General features: G+C 38.8%; 2 protein-coding genes across 2 annotated transcripts; both read right to left on the bottom strand.

Annotated features, from left to right (window-relative positions):
- Positions 1-1,430: 1,430 nt before the first annotated feature.
- LOC114571973 (multiple inositol polyphosphate phosphatase 1) lies at positions 1,431-9,472 on the bottom strand. Its single transcript, XM_028603310.1, has 5 exons — positions 8,731-9,472; positions 7,292-7,486; positions 5,215-5,312; positions 3,598-3,728; positions 1,431-2,160 (listed from the first exon to the last, which is right to left on the bottom strand). Exons 1-5 carry the CDS (start codon positions 9,317-9,319, stop codon positions 1,782-1,784), a joined length of 1,392 nt encoding a protein of 463 aa, XP_028459111.1. The 5' UTR covers positions 9,320-9,472; the 3' UTR covers positions 1,431-1,781.
- Positions 9,473-10,900: 1,428 nt separating this feature from the next.
- LOC114572560 (multiple inositol polyphosphate phosphatase 1) lies at positions 10,901-14,636 on the bottom strand. Its single transcript, XM_028604236.1, has 5 exons — positions 14,069-14,636; positions 13,795-13,989; positions 12,795-12,892; positions 11,599-11,729; positions 10,901-11,279 (listed from the first exon to the last, which is right to left on the bottom strand). Exons 1-5 carry the CDS (start codon positions 14,634-14,636, stop codon positions 10,901-10,903), a joined length of 1,371 nt encoding a protein of 456 aa, XP_028460037.1.
- Between the last annotated feature and the right edge of the window lie 1,681 nt (positions 14,637-16,317).

The following is a 16,317-nucleotide window of genomic DNA, read 5'->3' as shown; positions in this document are numbered from 1 at the left end:
AGCTGTCCGTATTACATATTGCACCTTTAAGAACAGGTTCTTATTTACAATGGCGGTCTGACAAGTGGCAAAGCCACTTAGGGAAAGGGAAGGAGGGCTAGGAAATAAATACATAAATACTAAGTTACAAAGTCGTTCACACAACATGAAGTAGATGTGTTCTATAATTGATTAACACTGGGTGGTAACCATATTGTTAAACTGGCTTGACTTTTAAAATAACATCTTCTACTCATCTCTTTTAAGTTCTTAATGGTTTGGGGTTACCTCTAAAAAGAACACCTTTCATCTCTTTAGAACACGGTAAGCCTACACATAAGTTACACATACTTCATTTTGCATTTTTAAACACGCTGGAACAAGTGCTAAATGGTTGTAAAAGGTTAACAAAAAGCTTATAAATCTGAAAAGATCTGTATAAGATCAGCATAATGTCTTCAGTCACATACAAAATAAATGTATGCCTTCTAAATTATTATTATGAGAATATGATATTAGCATTGTATTATATTTTGATCATATAGAACGCTTCAGAAATCTAAATGTGTGTTACAAATAGAAACGTTATGTTCTTATATAGGCTATTAGACAAGTGCTGCTGTTGATAAGTATTTTGCTGCTGTTGATTTTTGTGTTGATATTTTGTATTTTGCGCAAGCACTGTTCTTCTTTTGTACTAAGTCTTGTATGTTACTTAAGTATTTCCATCTTATTTTACTTTATACATCTACTACAGTTTGGAGCTAAATGTACTTTTCACACCACTACCTTTATTTTGACAGCTTTAATCAGTTATAGCTACTTTGCAGAGTCAGATTATTAATATAAGTATAATCAACTCATAAATGATGATGCACTTTTATGGATTAGCCACCTGGCAGTATATAAAGTAGTAAAACTGGTCCCACTTTTACAAGCTGCAACACTAGTGATGCTTACACATGAATGCATCAATAATTATTATCCAATAATATAATATATATGATTCTGAAATGGGCCATTCTGCTTAACGAGTACTTTTACTTTTGAACTTTAAGCACATTCTAATGCTAATACGTTTGTACTTTATTAATTACATAACGTTTTGAATGCAGGAGTTTTACTTCTAACATAATACTACACTATGGTATTGCTCCTTTTACTTTACTAAAAGATCTGAGTAGTACTTCTTCCTCCACTACTGGTATTTTGTAAACTTCAAGGAAGTTTGTCTGAATCCCATTCACACCAACTTCATCTCTTTATGTAAATATTACACAGGGTTCTGTTTTAATAAATCTAGTCAGCAGTATTAAATTATTAAAATGAACTGTAAGGCATGTGTAATGTCGTAAACACCACCAATTGTCTCGTCATAGATACTGATCACACAATATTGTACTCATTTAACCCAAGGGGAACTGATTTTGGTTGGAGCAATATGAAATGTGTTCAATGCAAAAATAAATCCTTTAATTCCTGGAAAGATGCCTTGCAAAAATAAGCAATCTAGCAGTGGTAATGCTGTAATGGTACAGGTGAACTTGAAATTAAATTGCAAGGCTGGGATCAGTTTTAGAAACACCATATGCCTCTCTCAGCCATAAGACAAAGGGAGTGCAAAAGCTTCCTGGTTGCTTCAATCCAATTAAAGGCCAGGCCAAACAGTGATTTGTTCATGGTTTATATCAGAGATGCATTTAAACTAAGATGCTCCTATTAGCACCATAGTGTTAACTCCATTCTGCAAATAAAACACAATAAAGACACTATTTTCCAGAATCTCCCCTGTCTGCCTAAACTTAAGCAGGACTCTTAAACAGCTGACACTCATTCTCAAAGTCACAGCCTTGGAGCAGCTCCCTGTAGTGATCTTTGACGTCTTGATAGAGCGGCATGGAGGCCTGCTGGTCAGTCAAACCGGGGAAAGTCACAGGCTTCTCGTTGAGCAGTGGCTGCAGCCTCAGGTCGCCTCCCCCACAGTCGTATAGCACCAGGAGCAAGTTAGCTGCATAGGGTAACATGTGGCTGGTGCGGAAGGAGCGTTGGGTCTGTGTGGCGTAGTTGGTGGAAGTCAAGCGATCATTGTCGTTGAAGAAGCCCAGGAGGGTGAGCAGTGGCAGGAGGGTCTCTGCATGGCCGACCTGGACCGTCACCGCTTCAGTCACCTGCTGGCCTGACCTGAGATACAGGATATACAACATCAATTTCAGGCCTCTTAACACACACACACACACACACACACACACACACACACACAGGCCTGGATGAAGGAGTCAACTTGTTACCTCTGAAAAATGTGTTAATCAAAAAAGACGAGGGAGGTTAATAAAGGCCCAGCCACCAACCCACCTCTGACTTCCAGAAATCTGTATAATTTGTTGTGCCAGCCAATACTCAAGCAAGCATAACGACATGTCATGGCCGAGCACCGAAACCATCAAACCATCTAGCATTTCGAAAGGACAGCATAAATCGTCAGAACACAGGCATTATTTTAGTTTTTAGTTTATTTTAGAGCACCAGATGTTTTTGAGCTATTAAGAGGCTATCTTTGCCAAGCAACACTAGTTGCTTGCTGCAACACTAGTGATGCTTACACATTAATGCATCAGTAATTATAATTCAATAATATATTTATGATTCTGAAATAGGCTATTCTGCTTAACGAGTACTTTTATTTTTTAACTTTAAAGCTGTGGTAGGCAATTTATTTTGGCGTTGGGCATAAATGCCCTAATAATCTATCAGCATATTGTAATTCAAGTGGTCTAACACTTCTGAATCTCCCCTTGGCTCTGTTTTCAGGCCTTAGAAAATCTAGCCCGTGATGAGAGACTTTGGCCAATCACAGGTCATTTCAGAAAGAGAGAGAGCGTTCCTATTGGCTGTTCTGCGCATGCCTGTGCAACAATGAGGGGAGAGGGAGAGCTGCAGGAAGAGGTCTCACTCTACTTCAAATGCAGCTTGCTTTCAACCCACTGCAGCTTTAAGTATATTTTAATGCTAGCACTTTTGTACTTTATTTAAAGGTAGTTTGTCAAAATCCCATCCAGACCTTGCTGCCACACCAACATCATCTCTGTGTAAAATATTACCCAAAGGGTTCCATTTTAATCCATCTAGTCAGCAGTATTAAATTATTACTTTATGTATTACCATGCAGTAATTTAAAGTATAAGGCAGGTGATATATATTTTTCTTATTGTCTACAAATCCCATGAAAAGAAGAAAGCCAACAATTCATTGACAAGTATTTCCTGTTTAACCAATGCCTGATATAGCTTATTCCATAGGCCTCCATTGTTGTTCCAAATGTAATTAAAATACATCAATGAGCCAAACAGCTGACATCTTCTTTTATTACAATGAGTCAGTCTCATAAACGCCGTCCTGTTGCTGTAAATAGTCCTCAACAAATTCCCATTTTACCCATTTAAACCTTTAGTAGCAAGGAATGGTCTTGGGGCTAAGAGCTAAAGGCAGGGAAAAGATGTTGGAAAGAACTGAGAGATCCATTGTTGTTGTTTTTTCATTGGATTTGTTAACAATAACAAAATTACAAACTAGCAGCACCCTCCATTTTTATATATTGAAGGACATTTAAGTTTTACTCACATGTTCTCGCTGGCTGCTTTGTTCAGTCGACTAAACAAGTCATGGAAGAGAATGCAGCTCGACTTCCTGTTAATATCATAACCATAGGCTCTTTTCCAGAATTGTTTCAGGTCATTTGCATACTCCATAACCTGCCAAATCAGATACAGTACAAATCATTGATTGTCTGGATGTCAGGTGGGCTTTATGTGAGGACTAAAAAAGATGGCAGATGTCAGTCTTTTGTTATGTGAGATAACAATTCAGCCCTCCTGAGTGTTAGGTCAGCTTGTAACACAAGACACAAAACACTCTTTGTGACATGAATATTGGCAAAAAAGTTTCTCAATGAATGAATACTTTAGCAAAGCAAAGAAAGTATTACCTACTGCTTTTTTAGAAACTTGTTTTAGGAACTAGTCTTTCTCTAACTTGAACTTCCAAACGTTTCTTCCCTTTTTATTTACTGTATTTACTTGTTTATTCAACAGAGTCAATACGGATTAAATAGGAAGAAGTAATGCAACAGATTTCATATAGAGTTTCTAGCAGAAGGTAATTTGCAGCAGGCATTTAAATTCATGTTCAAACCAACATATAAAACATATTCAAGATATTTCATAACTCCTTGCATGATTTGAGGGTCTTAGACTAATGGTGGTGTACTTCAAAAACAATTAGATAGGTCTGTTAGTTTGCTTTATCCTAGTTTTTTCTTCTTAAATGTTGTTATTTTTCCTTAGTGTTCCTATCTAGGTTTTCTGTTTCTTGCGGACTTGCTAGGTATAAATTTAAGCAAACTTTTTAAATCAACTACACATTGTGATTAAAAAGGCCCATACTTAAAGGACAAATCCGGCGCAAAATGAACCTAGGGGTTAATAACACACGTGTACCGAGTTTGACCCTTCTCTGGGATATGTTTTCATGCTAATCGAATGTGACCAAACCGCTAATTATCTTATAACGCTAGCCTTTGGGGCAGAGGGTAAATCGCTATTTCTACACCACTAATAAGGCTCAAAATAGCACCACACTTCCACGGTAGCATAATGAGGGTCCCTACATGCAAACCGAAGCATTGAGAACTTTGTAAGTGTACAGACAGTTTGTTAAGAAGATAGTTTAGAAAGACAGTACCGTTCACGTATACAGGCGGGCGCCATCTTGGGAAAACAGTCACGACCAGTCGAACGACTAACGCCACGGACCATGGGAGATTTCAAGTGACAGTTCAGCTCACGTTGCACGGTGTTCGTTGTTCGACTGGTCGTGACTGTTTTCCAAAAATGGCGCCTGCCTGTACGTGCCCGTGCCCCGATGATTAGCGTTATAAGGTAATTAGCAGTTTGCGATAAAACTTGTCACATTCGATTAGCAGGAAAACATATCCCAGAGAACGGTCAAACTCGGTACACGTGTTATTAACAACTAGGTTCATTTTGCGCTGGATTTGTCCTTTAAATTAACTTCACAGTCTAATCCGTTGTGATAAATGCTTAAGAGTAACTTAACTTAAACAAGCACATCAGGTTACTGACCCATAACCATCTCATCAAACTTTGAAGATGGAATCTTACCTGCATGCTTCCACCCAGCATATTAAAGCTACAATCACTGAATAGCTGAGGACCCTACCTGTGCATCGACCTCATCAAAAAGCTGACACCAAGGGGAGTTCACAGTCTTGATGGCAAACTCATAAGCGCACAAATAAAATGCAGCTTCGGCCATATCTGCAAAAGAACGGTTTCAATGGAATTTTGATAGGTAGTGAAATCAGACAGGCCAGGCAGCCATTAAAACAAACACAATCAAAAGCACTGGGACATGACCCAAATTATCCTAAACACCATTGTGCGGGTTACTTAATTACTGCACCACTTTTGAGGTCTCTGGCATTTCTTTAAGTCCACAAATGAGGTAAATATTGGCTACAGTACTGTTACAGTTACATACTTTACAATTAGAAAACAGCTCCACCTACTGTGCAAATATACCAACTGTGAAAAATGACCAATAGGATGTTCAGCACGCTATCTCCCCCAATATTGACTTAATACTTAGTGATTTTTGTGTTTACAATGGCATTAGATGCATTTGAGCAGGTTTTTAGGCTGTGACAAACACTTTATTTAAGGGGGCCAAAAGTTTCTTACAATTTCCTGGAAATCAAGTGATATATATCTGTGAATTGATGGGGAGGTTCCTATAAAGTATTGTGTCATTTGGTACTAATTAGTGAGAAAATGCCTGGAGACATTGTTCAAATGGGACACTTTCAATTAATGATTTCCAATTAATTGCAAGTGTGACTTTGAGAGTATTTAATCAATACATTGCAGGTCAGCTATGTATTGGTCAGGTCAGGTTGTGAAGTTTGTTGACAGGAAAGCATACAGTTAAACATGTATGGAAAGTAAAGTTTTTAATAATATATTAATTAATGGCTTTGAATGAGGCAGTTTTAAGGAAAAATACTCTGAAATCAGCAACTGTGTATAAACTCAAATACTCAGAACCTTGCATTAATTTCTATTTTCCCTATACTGAGTACTAAATTACATAGTTTTCCAACAGAACATCTTTTAAGAAATTACAATGTAACAGAAAAAACAAATAAAGAAAAAGTCACCATTTACTGTGCTTGAAATATAGGACAAATACACTTGTTTGGGACAGAAACAACTCATGCCAGTCAAGAGAGTAGCTCTTTTCTTTTGGGTATATGTAAGTAACAGACCATATTCAGTCTTATTTATCCATTTAAGAAACTTTGGACACTATAATAAAAGGTAAATAAATATTCACACAGCAATTCATATAAGAACATCTCGGAGTGTTGAAACGTTCAAGTCCTTGCTTAAGACCCACTACTATTCATTGGCTTTCAATTCAAGTTGAGCTTTGATACATTGACCTTTTTCTACTGTTGGTTATTTTGTATTGTGTATTGTTTGTGTATATTATCATTTTTGATTTTTTTTAGCTTGTTAAGCACTTTGGTCAAATATGTTTTTTTTTAAACGTGCTATATAAATAAAATTGTTCCCCGGATGCTGTACGTATAGCTGTCCACTGCTCCTAATACTTAGAATGGGTTAAATGCAGTAATAGAATTTCACTACGTTGTACTGTGTATGTGATGATTAAGAATAAAGTTTGATCCCTTTTGTTTGGTTTGAAATTCAACTGAACTGAACACTCAATAGCAAATTATTAGAAAAGATTGTCACAAATTTGGCCATCGAGTAGATAGATAAAAAAGGCACCATAGTAAAAGGGGATTGGTTCAAGCTAGGTTCACGCAGATAAATCTTCAGGAAGGAAAACTGTAACAATGTAGGATACAAATTCATAATACCAATTAAAACAGATGAGTAAGGTTGTGTTAAACGTTTTCACACAAAAATGAAATGTAACATATTTACAACAAACACCTTTATTATTTTGACTTTTTCTTCTGTGCACATCTTCCTAATATAAATAACGTTGTGTTTCTGTAATGGAGACTTGTCATTACAGTTTTATCAAATTACCATAAACTAGTTGACGTACAGAAAACATAGCACACATTTGGGTGGAAAATACTTTAACTGGATGTAACACTCTGAATGCATATGGCTTTTACCTGTAAAGGAGCAGTGTTATAATGTTGTAATGTTGTTTTTTTCCTACTTAAATAAAGGATCTGAATACTTCCTCCACCACTCACCATCTGTGATGTTATTGTAGGGGACTCTGAGGCGGTCTGCAATCTTCTCCGTGACCCTCCTCATCTCTGGTCCCTGCATGAACTTGTCCACCTCTGACAGAGCTGAGGGGTTGTTTTCAACTTCCTCCACAAACCTGGTGCACTGGTCAAAAAACCTCATGAGAGCGTCATTCACTGCATGGTCAAACTCCTTATCTGGGCAAACAAAGGTTATATTAAAAAAGGTCTATAGGAGGTTAATCATACAGTTTTTCTCAATCGCTTTGGCACAATTGCCGAAAGGCTGGTAAACTTTGTCAAACTATATGACTATTTAAATTAACATTTGGTTAATTGTTCACATGACTATAGTCATTTATCATTAGCCTCGTGAGACCGTCCTGATCTCGCGAGCTCCAGTTTTCCAATGCGAAGCAATCCATCTGGCGGAGTCAGGTTAATTTATCATTGCTTTGGAACAAAATGCACCGAGAAAGCCTTGCAGATCAAAATAGTTTGCATTAATTTGCTATTGAATCATATTACTCTCAAATGCAACGATACACATGTTCATTGTCTAAATCCCTACATGCAAAACAGAGCAACCAACAATCACAATAACCTGTCACACATGTATTAGATACATAATAGGTATGTGGTATTGTTGTAAAAGTTGTCAGATGGATAGACGTAGGCTAGATGGGAAAAAATTAAATTTCCTCACAATTTAGAATAACCAAATGCAAAAAGGTGACAGGTGAGGATATCACAGCAGATTGTTGTAGGGGGTGACAGCATCATGCCAAAAGATTTTTCCCTCATTGCACTGGAAGGGAGCATATCAGGTGTAATGTCAATACAATGTTGTGGCCAGACAGAGAGGAGATTGGATGACCCATGAGGTTGAAACATTTGCAGCATATTTTCTTGTTTCTTGCACACTTTGTACAGTATTTCCTGATAATTTTGCATCTTTCTCTTTACAAGCTTTATTTATCTATTTGCAGATGGCTGGTGTGTGCAATGAGAAAGTACAGTGTGTGCCATGGCTGACATCAATACTATTCAGCTGCCTAAATATACAATGTTAGCAACTGGCCAATAGGCCTATTACATAGTGGGTAACTATCATACTTTCAGGGTACACACTTGTCATTTGACAAGATGTCTGCATTTTCACTGTCTTGGTCTAAGCAATGACAAAGGAACCTTTTGTTTTGATGCCAATGATTTATTCATTGATGGATTTATTTACATTTGAAACAGGAGTTCATTCTTTTGATGGAGTTATCACCTTTTGCAGGTCACACAGAGTGATGTGCTGAACGTACCACGTGGTGTGAGGATTGTACTTAGATTTTTTAAAAGTGTAAGTTGGTTTTATTAAATGTGACAAATCGATTGAGAAAACTGTAGGCTAATATATTTGTTCTGATCATGAATCGTGGTCGTAGGCCTACCTGTAATAGCCCACAGCTCTGTCAGTCCTGCCTTGAAGGACAGTGTGCTGTTGACACACCTGTGCTTGGAGCTGGTTATGAATTTGATGAATCCACCTCTGAGCTTTTCCTCTGAAATCAGTGAGGGGAACAGCTTTGACAGCCTGACGGCCAGATGCTTGTGATCGTTCACACCTTTCTGGACGAGTCGGCCGTCCATGTCCTCAGTGTACCACATCGTCCACTGAGTCTGGATTTCACGCAGCCAGCTCTCTTGGCCCGAGGCTCCTCTCTTGACCAGCTCGTACAGCTTCTGCATCTTCTTGACATTTTTGCTCGTCGGGTACCTCGTACCGTGTCTTATTATGGCGGTCACATGAATTTCGCGACATTGTGCAGATGGAGGCTGTAAAATAGACCTGTTTACAGCAAGTATGTCCTCTATGAGATACGGGTTTACTTCTTCGTACCTCCCTTTCGTGCTGAAGTATTTGGCAATCGCTGGTATGTTTGGATTCCCCCCGCGATTCACATCGTTACGAAAACAGCAGCAAACGCCAGTTAAGATGGTGAAATGAACAACAATGGTTTTCCAAAACACGATCGGCATGATGTAGCCAAATAGCTTGTTTGAATGGCCGTGTGCGCCCCTACTTACCGGACCTCAAAACTGAGTGACGTTGGATGTGGGACTGTCCAATCAATCCGTTACACAAAGCCTGTCCTAATTTACGCTGAGCTTACATAATGGGCTATAATGGACATTGGCCACTTCTTATCACGACTGTCTGCTTGTACTTTACTCAGTGGTAGTGGAAGAACTCTAGTTCTCTTGTTACAAGTAAAAGTCCTGCACAAAAAAATATTAGCATAAAAATGTTACCTACTCATTATACAGCATGCCCCATTTCAGAACAATATTATATTATTGAATTATGAATTAATATTGTTGATACAATAATGTTTATAGCCTATTTTAATGTTGCAGCTTTTAAAGTTTTTTCTTGTGAATTTCACCAAGGGATCAATAAAGTCTTATCTTTATCCATTATAATACATTTATTTGTTGATTATATTTTTTGTATTACTAATCCTAATCTGCAATGTAAATCATCAAATACATGTAGTGGAGTAAAAAGTGCAATACTTCCCTCTGAACTGTAGTGGTGTAGAAGTATAAAGTTGCAGAAAATGGAAATGCTCAAGTAAAGTAGGCTACAAGTACCTCAAAAAAATTGAAAGCCACACCTCAGACAAAAAACAACAACATTGTTGATAACTTCAGATTTAGATTTATTGTCCCAGAAGGATATTTGTTTTCACAGCCAGTACCCATAGCAACACACAGCAACATACAAATATAAGTATAGCAATATATAGATCTACGTACACAGCCACAAATCACATTCATAGTCAGTACACCAAATCTCAATGAATGCATTCATCATCCCAGCTCACAACAGTGTCTGTGAGGCCGATTGTTCAGGGCTGCTATTGAAGAGGGGACAAATCTCCTGCTGGAACAAGCTCTTCTCTATTTAAGGGTCCTGTATCTCCGGCCAGATGGAACAAAAGTAATGTGTCAATTGAGGGGCTGATCAGTGTTGTAAGTGCTAGATGTGTGGCGGCTCTGAAGTTCATATCTGAGAGATTGGGAGTGGGCAGGCAGATGATTTCAGAGGCAGTGCGTGTGATGCTGCTTTTTGCTGAATATGGTTAACATGGTGAAGAAGCAGGGAACGTTACAGCAGGATGGGTTGGGACAGGTCAGGGGCAACAGACAGTACTCTGAGTCTCGGCTATGTATGACATGGATTTTTTGCTGGGATCGTTTATGCATGTTGTTGAGCAATGTGTCCCTGAGCAAGAGACTTAACCCATAGTTGCTCCAGAGGCATGTGGCCTATGACATATATAGCAATTGAAAGTCGCTTTGAATAAAAGCGTCAGCTAAATGGCATGTAATGTAATGTAATGATTTTCTATTATAGGTTCAAGATATTAGAAGCTGTGTTTCAAAAATCATGTTAGTATCTCCTTAAAATGTTTAAGTGTAAGAAATCCATATTTAAAATTTCCAAAGCAGAACATTTATAAAAATGCTCATTCAACCAGTTTTTGTTTTTTAGCAAAGGAGAATAAAGCTACTTGTAATGCCCTATTTTCCAGAATCTCCCCTGTCTGCCTAAACTTAAGCAGGACTTTTAAACAGCTGACACTCCATCTCAAAGTCACAGCCTTGGAGCAGCTCCCTGTAGTGATCTTTGACGTCTTGATAGAGCGGCATGGAGGCCTGCTGGTCAGTCAAACCGGGGAAAGTCACAGGCTTCTCGTTGAGCAGTGGCTGCAGCCTCAGGTCGCCTCCCCCACAGTCGTATAGCACCAGGAGCAAGTTAGCTGCATAGGGTAACATGTGGCTGGTGCGGAAGGAGCGTTGGGTCTGTGTGGCGTAGTTGGTGGAAGTCAAGGCATCACTGTCGTTGAAGAAGCCCAGGAGGGTGAGCAGTGGCAGGAGAGTGTCTGCATGGCCGACCTGGACCGTCACAGCTTCAGTCACCTGCTGGCCTGACCTGACATAAACAACAAATGGGGGTTCAGAATTTAACATAGTTTCTGCTGTGAAGGAGCTATATTTCAAAAGTGAAGTGATAAGTGTAAATAAAACACAAGAGAAGATAAAAACTTGCCACAAAAGAGAATATGCAATTGGTTCCAAGTAACGTCTGGGTTGTTTACACCACAGTTCTTATCTGTCTATATGTGTCTAAGGTCACATTTTAAACCATCATACGTGTAACTAAGAGGAAGGACACAGACTGGTCTTTGTGTACTTTAAGTCTTCGGCATATTTAACCTACATATTTGGACTGCAGGCAATTTAAAGCTCACTTGTTCTCGCTGGCTGCCTTGTTCAGCCGGTTAAACACGTCATGGAAGAGAATACAGCTGGACTTGCTGTTGATATCATACCCATAGCCTCTTTTCCAGAATTCCGTCAGGTCACTTGCATACTCCATAACCTGTTGATGCAGATGCAGATAGCTCAAATGTAGCCTGTATGTGGGTGGCCTTTACACAAAGACTTTCAGAAGAAGAGTTTCCCAAGATAGCAATTTTGCATTCTGTGACATAACATTTTAAGCTGCGTGTTAGGTCAACTTGTAACACAAGACATAAAACACACTTTCTTGAACGTGTAATGCCATGGATTTTTTTTTTGTTTTTGCACTATCCCTTCCTTCTGCAACATTTTGGGAATTTCCCTGCTGTGGGATTTATAAAGGATTTTGAATCTTGAATTAATGATTGAATGAATGGTGTAGCAAAACAGAGAAGGTAATGCTTTGTGATCTTTCTTTTTGAGTGTATACTCCATAGAAACAAGCAATAGGATATCTAAATGATTTTTCTTTTGTTGTTGTTGTTCTTGTTGTTGTTGTTGTTAAGTGCACTGTGTTACTCTGACCTCGATTAGACCAGGCTGTTTGTTTGCTTTGTCCTGTTTGTGTTGGATTTAATAGTTTAGATTTAATTTAGTTTCTGTGCCCCTGGTCAAACTAAGTGCTCTTCTGGTTGGCCCAAATTCCCCATCTGATCAGCTGAGGTGCTTTTGTTGTGACCCTAAAACTTAACATAACCCTTTGTACAATATAGGTGCTGCTTCTTTTCACCCCCTGCCTCTGTTTCTTTTTCCCTCTGTAAAGTCCTAGGAGACTTGCATGTGATACATTTGAACAGTATTTGCTTATGTGGGAAAACATCCTGTTCTACACTTGGTGATGAAGAGCTCTGTAAATAAATGAACTTACAACGGTGAGAAATAATACATAAATTGGCTGCCAAAGTTGCAGAATATAGACATTTTTTGAGTTTTGAAATGTAGGGCTGTATCAGCAGTTTCTAACACACATTTTGACATGTTACTGTAGAAAAAGCACTGGTGTGAATAATACATTAATAGTGGATGAACTGTCATGCTGTTATGGCTTATTGGGATATTTAAATAGAACAGAGACATAAATGAACTTAAAACAAACTTGCTGCCACATAAAATGTACATACCGTTGACCCCTAACTGCTCCTACCTTTGCATCATCCTCATCGAAGAGTTGACACCAAGGGGAGTTCACCGCCTTGATTGCAAATTCGTAAGCACACAGGTAAAATGCAGCCTCAGTCATATCTGCGACGAGAGGTTGGTATAAAATCTTTAGTTGTGAAAGTATGCAGGAAATGCAGCCATTTAAAAAGCTGAGATGCCAGAAGGGTGACTACACCATAAAACACTACAGTTGCTCAGAAAGTTGTGTGTCCTAATCCTAAAACTAAATCACTAGATAGGCACTTAATTATTGCACCTTTTCGAAGCCCATGATACTACAGTAATTCAAGGCCATGAATGACAACCTGGAGCAGAGGCCTCAGCACTTCCAAATTAGTAAACAGCTCTACCCAGTGTCAGTTATGATCCCTGCAATGTTCTGCACACTAGTTTCCCCAACTCTGACTACTTCACAGTTTTTGTTTTTAATTTGATGATACATTGCTGATATAGTAATTATTAAATAGTCTGTTTTAGGCTGTGACACATATTCAATTCTGTAAATGTACCAGGCTTGGATTAAAGGCAAACTTAATCAAGAATCAATAATTACTCTTTTCATAAACCTGTAACAGACCTGGGACACGTACAGTAGTATGCAGTCTTGATCAGCCATTTAAAAAACCCAGTGTATGGGAACACTGAGAGCATAGATGATCTAGAGATATGACCAAGGCTTAAAGGCCCCATGACATGCTGCTTTTTGGATGCTTTTGTATAGACCTTAGTGGTCCCCTAATACTGTATCTGAAATCTCTTTCCCGAAATTCAGCCTTAGTGCAGAATTACAGCCACTAGAGCCAGTCCCACAATGAGCTTTCCTTGGGATGTGCCATTTCTGTGTCTGTAGCTATTGAGGAGGAGAGAGGGGGGGGCAAGGCAAAATCTCATAAAGTGAAATTTTCATGCCATAGGACCTTTAATACTTTGATAATGTGCACACAACATCCTCAAGAGTGTAAAAAGGTTTCTGCAGATATGACCTTGTGTGATGTTATTGTAGGGGACTCTGAGGCGGTCTGCAATCTTCTCCGTGACCCTCCTCATCTCTGGTCCCTGCTTGAACTTGTCCACCTCTGACAGAGCTGAGGGGTTGTTGTCAACTTCCTGCACAAACCTGGTGCACTGGTCAAAAAACCTCATGAGAGCGTCATTCACTTCGTGGTCAAACTCCTTATCTGGTCAGAAAAAGGTTATATTGAAAATGTTTATAAGTCATCATAATATATTTGTTCTGATCATGAATTGTGGTCGTACCTGTAATAGCCCACAGCTCTGTCAGTCCTGCCTTGAAGGACAGTGTGCTGTTGACACACCTGTGCTTGGAGCTGGTTATGAATTTGATGAATCCACCTCTGAGCTTCTCCTCTGAAATCAGTGAGGGGAACAGCTTTGACAGCCTGACGGCCAGATGCTTGTGATCGTTCACACCTTTCTGGACGAGTCGGCCGTCCATGTCCTCAGTGTACCACATCGTCCACTGAGTCTGGATTTCACGCAGCCAGCTCTCTTGGCCCGAGGCATTGTGTAGGACGATGTTGTAGAGTTGCTGCATCTCTTTGACGTTTTTGATCGTTGGGTACCTTTTGCCGTGTCTTATTATTGCAGTCAGGTGGATTTCTTGACAATTTGCAGATGGAGGCTGTAAAATAGATCTGTTTACTGCAAGTATGTCCTCTATTAGATATGGGTTTACTTCCTCGTACCTCCCTTTTGTGTTGAAATATTTGGCGATTGCTGGTTTGTCCGGATTGTCCACATAATTATGACAGCAGGAGATGATGAGGAAATTAAAGAAAGTGAATTTCCAAAGAAAAGTCAACATGATGCACCCAAGGAGACTCTCGAAAAGCAGCTGTCCCCAACAATTTTCCAAACCCAAAACATCTGTGTGACAGCGTCAAAAATGGAACAGAGCAGAGTCCAGTTTGTTGACCCCATTTTCTTTACAGCATATCCTAAAGTGTAAACTAAACATGTTCTTACACAATAGCCATTGATTAACATCCTCAAAAGAAAAATGAAAACATTTAGAATGGAAAACAAAACAGAAGTGTTGTCAGATTATCAAGATATCTTGTGTAACATGATCCAGCTCCGTTCTATGTGAATGTTTCATTGTTTGTGTTATATCATTGGCTCCACTTGAACGAAAATCACAAAAGTGGTTTATGATGCTTTAAATATCTTACACAGTGACGTTGTGGTATAGGAAGACAGTGTTGTTGTGATGTCATTTATTTGTATCTACTCTCTTACCACAACTTTCTGGTTTGACAACCTTCTTATGCCTAACACTTATTATCACAGTTACAGTAGTTTCACTTCAACCTAGTCCTTATGCACAACCTTGTGCAGTGTTGTGGGCATCCGTTGATGACATTTATTTCCTCATTCCCTCAACATTATTGATGAGTCACTGTGGTGCTTATTTGTCTTGTGACTTTTCTGCCAGTTAGACTTTTAACCACTAGATGCTGTTTGGTAGAAATGTCTACCAAATCTTTATTATTTTTTAAAGATAATTTTTTGGGCATTTTTAGGCCTTTATTGACAGGACAGCTAAAGAAATGAAAGAGGGAGGGGGAATGACATGCAGCAAAGAGCCGCAGGTCGGAGTCTAACCCAGGTCCCCTGCGCCGAGGAGTATACCGCAATATATGGGCGCCTGCCCTACCAACTGAGCTATCTGGGAGCCCGTGTCTACCAAATCTTATAGGTGCATTTCACTTTAATCTATTTTTAATTGTTGCTTTTCCAACCTTAGACTTAGACTGGTAAAAATACAAATGTATTCTAATTTCAATACTTAGATCCTATTAAATGGCACTTGCATATTAAAATGCATTTAGATGTTACCTCTTACTAAATGTCAAGATGATATTTAGACATGTTTGTACAGCAGGAGCTTTACAAGTGCAAGACCCTCATGCATCTGCAGATTTTGACATCATGTATAATTAAATTCTAGCAGGGACTGAAATGAACTACTCTTACTAAAATTTCAACTTGAAAATTTGACATATCCGCACCTGCAAAATGTCATATGTCATTAACTGTTAAACATGGTGTACATAGATAATATACATAGAACATACACGGCTAATATAAAGTGAATGGGGAGTCAGTAAAGGGAAGCGAGTACTGGGATGATCTGGTCTGTTTTCCTGGAGCCAATCAACAACCTTTAATGCTAGCTGAAAAGGAAGTGACCAATGACAATATAACGGGATTTGAAGAAGTCCAGTTAGGAGACGATGCAGGCATGGCTTTTTTTGATTGCAAGGCTGGTTCTGTTTAAATAATGTGTTTATTAAACTTGAGTGCTGAATCAAAGATAATGCAATAATTTTGGTAAAGGGTTTTATAATAAGAGTCATGGCCTGTGCTTGGTTGTAAAGACTTTAATGACACGTCAGGGTCAAGCATTCCTATTATTATAGAGGCTATTACAAATAAAACAGATTACGTCCTAATAGCTGAATTAAAAGAGATCCATTGTTGAT

This window comes from Perca flavescens, chromosome 17 (genome assembly GCF_004354835.1).
Source record: "Perca flavescens isolate YP-PL-M2 chromosome 17, PFLA_1.0, whole genome shotgun sequence".
Taxonomy (NCBI): domain Eukaryota; kingdom Metazoa; phylum Chordata; class Actinopteri; order Perciformes; family Percidae; genus Perca; species Perca flavescens.
The sequence above is the reverse complement of the archived record's forward strand: the minus strand, read 5'-3'. Positions and strand labels throughout refer to the sequence as shown.

What these genes read in the sequence shown, in the direction of transcription:
- LOC114571973 (XM_028603310.1), bottom strand. Translation starts at nt 9,319, where the DNA reads ATGCCGATCGTGTTTTGGAAAACCATTGTTGTTCATTTCACCATCTTA. An exon ending in CTACAATAACATCACAGATG is followed by an intron (nt 5,313 to 7,291) that starts GTGAGTGGTGGA and finishes GTTCTTTTGCAG; the next exon opens with ATATGGCCGAAGCTGCATTT. An exon ending in AAAGCAGCCAGCGAGAACAT is followed by an intron (nt 2,161 to 3,597) that starts GTGAGTAAAACT and finishes CCTGTATCTCAG; the next exon opens with GTCAGGCCAGCAGGTGACTG.
- LOC114572560 (XM_028604236.1), bottom strand. Translation starts at nt 14,636, where the DNA reads ATGTTGACTTTTCTTTGGAAATTCACTTTCTTTAATTTCCTCATCATC. An exon ending in AGAGCTGTGGGCTATTACAG is followed by an intron (nt 13,990 to 14,068) that starts GTACGACCACAA and finishes TTTTCTGACCAG; the next exon opens with ATAAGGAGTTTGACCACGAA. An exon ending in CTACAATAACATCACACAAG is followed by an intron (nt 12,893 to 13,794) that starts GTCATATCTGCA and finishes CTCTCGTCGCAG; the next exon opens with ATATGACTGAGGCTGCATTT.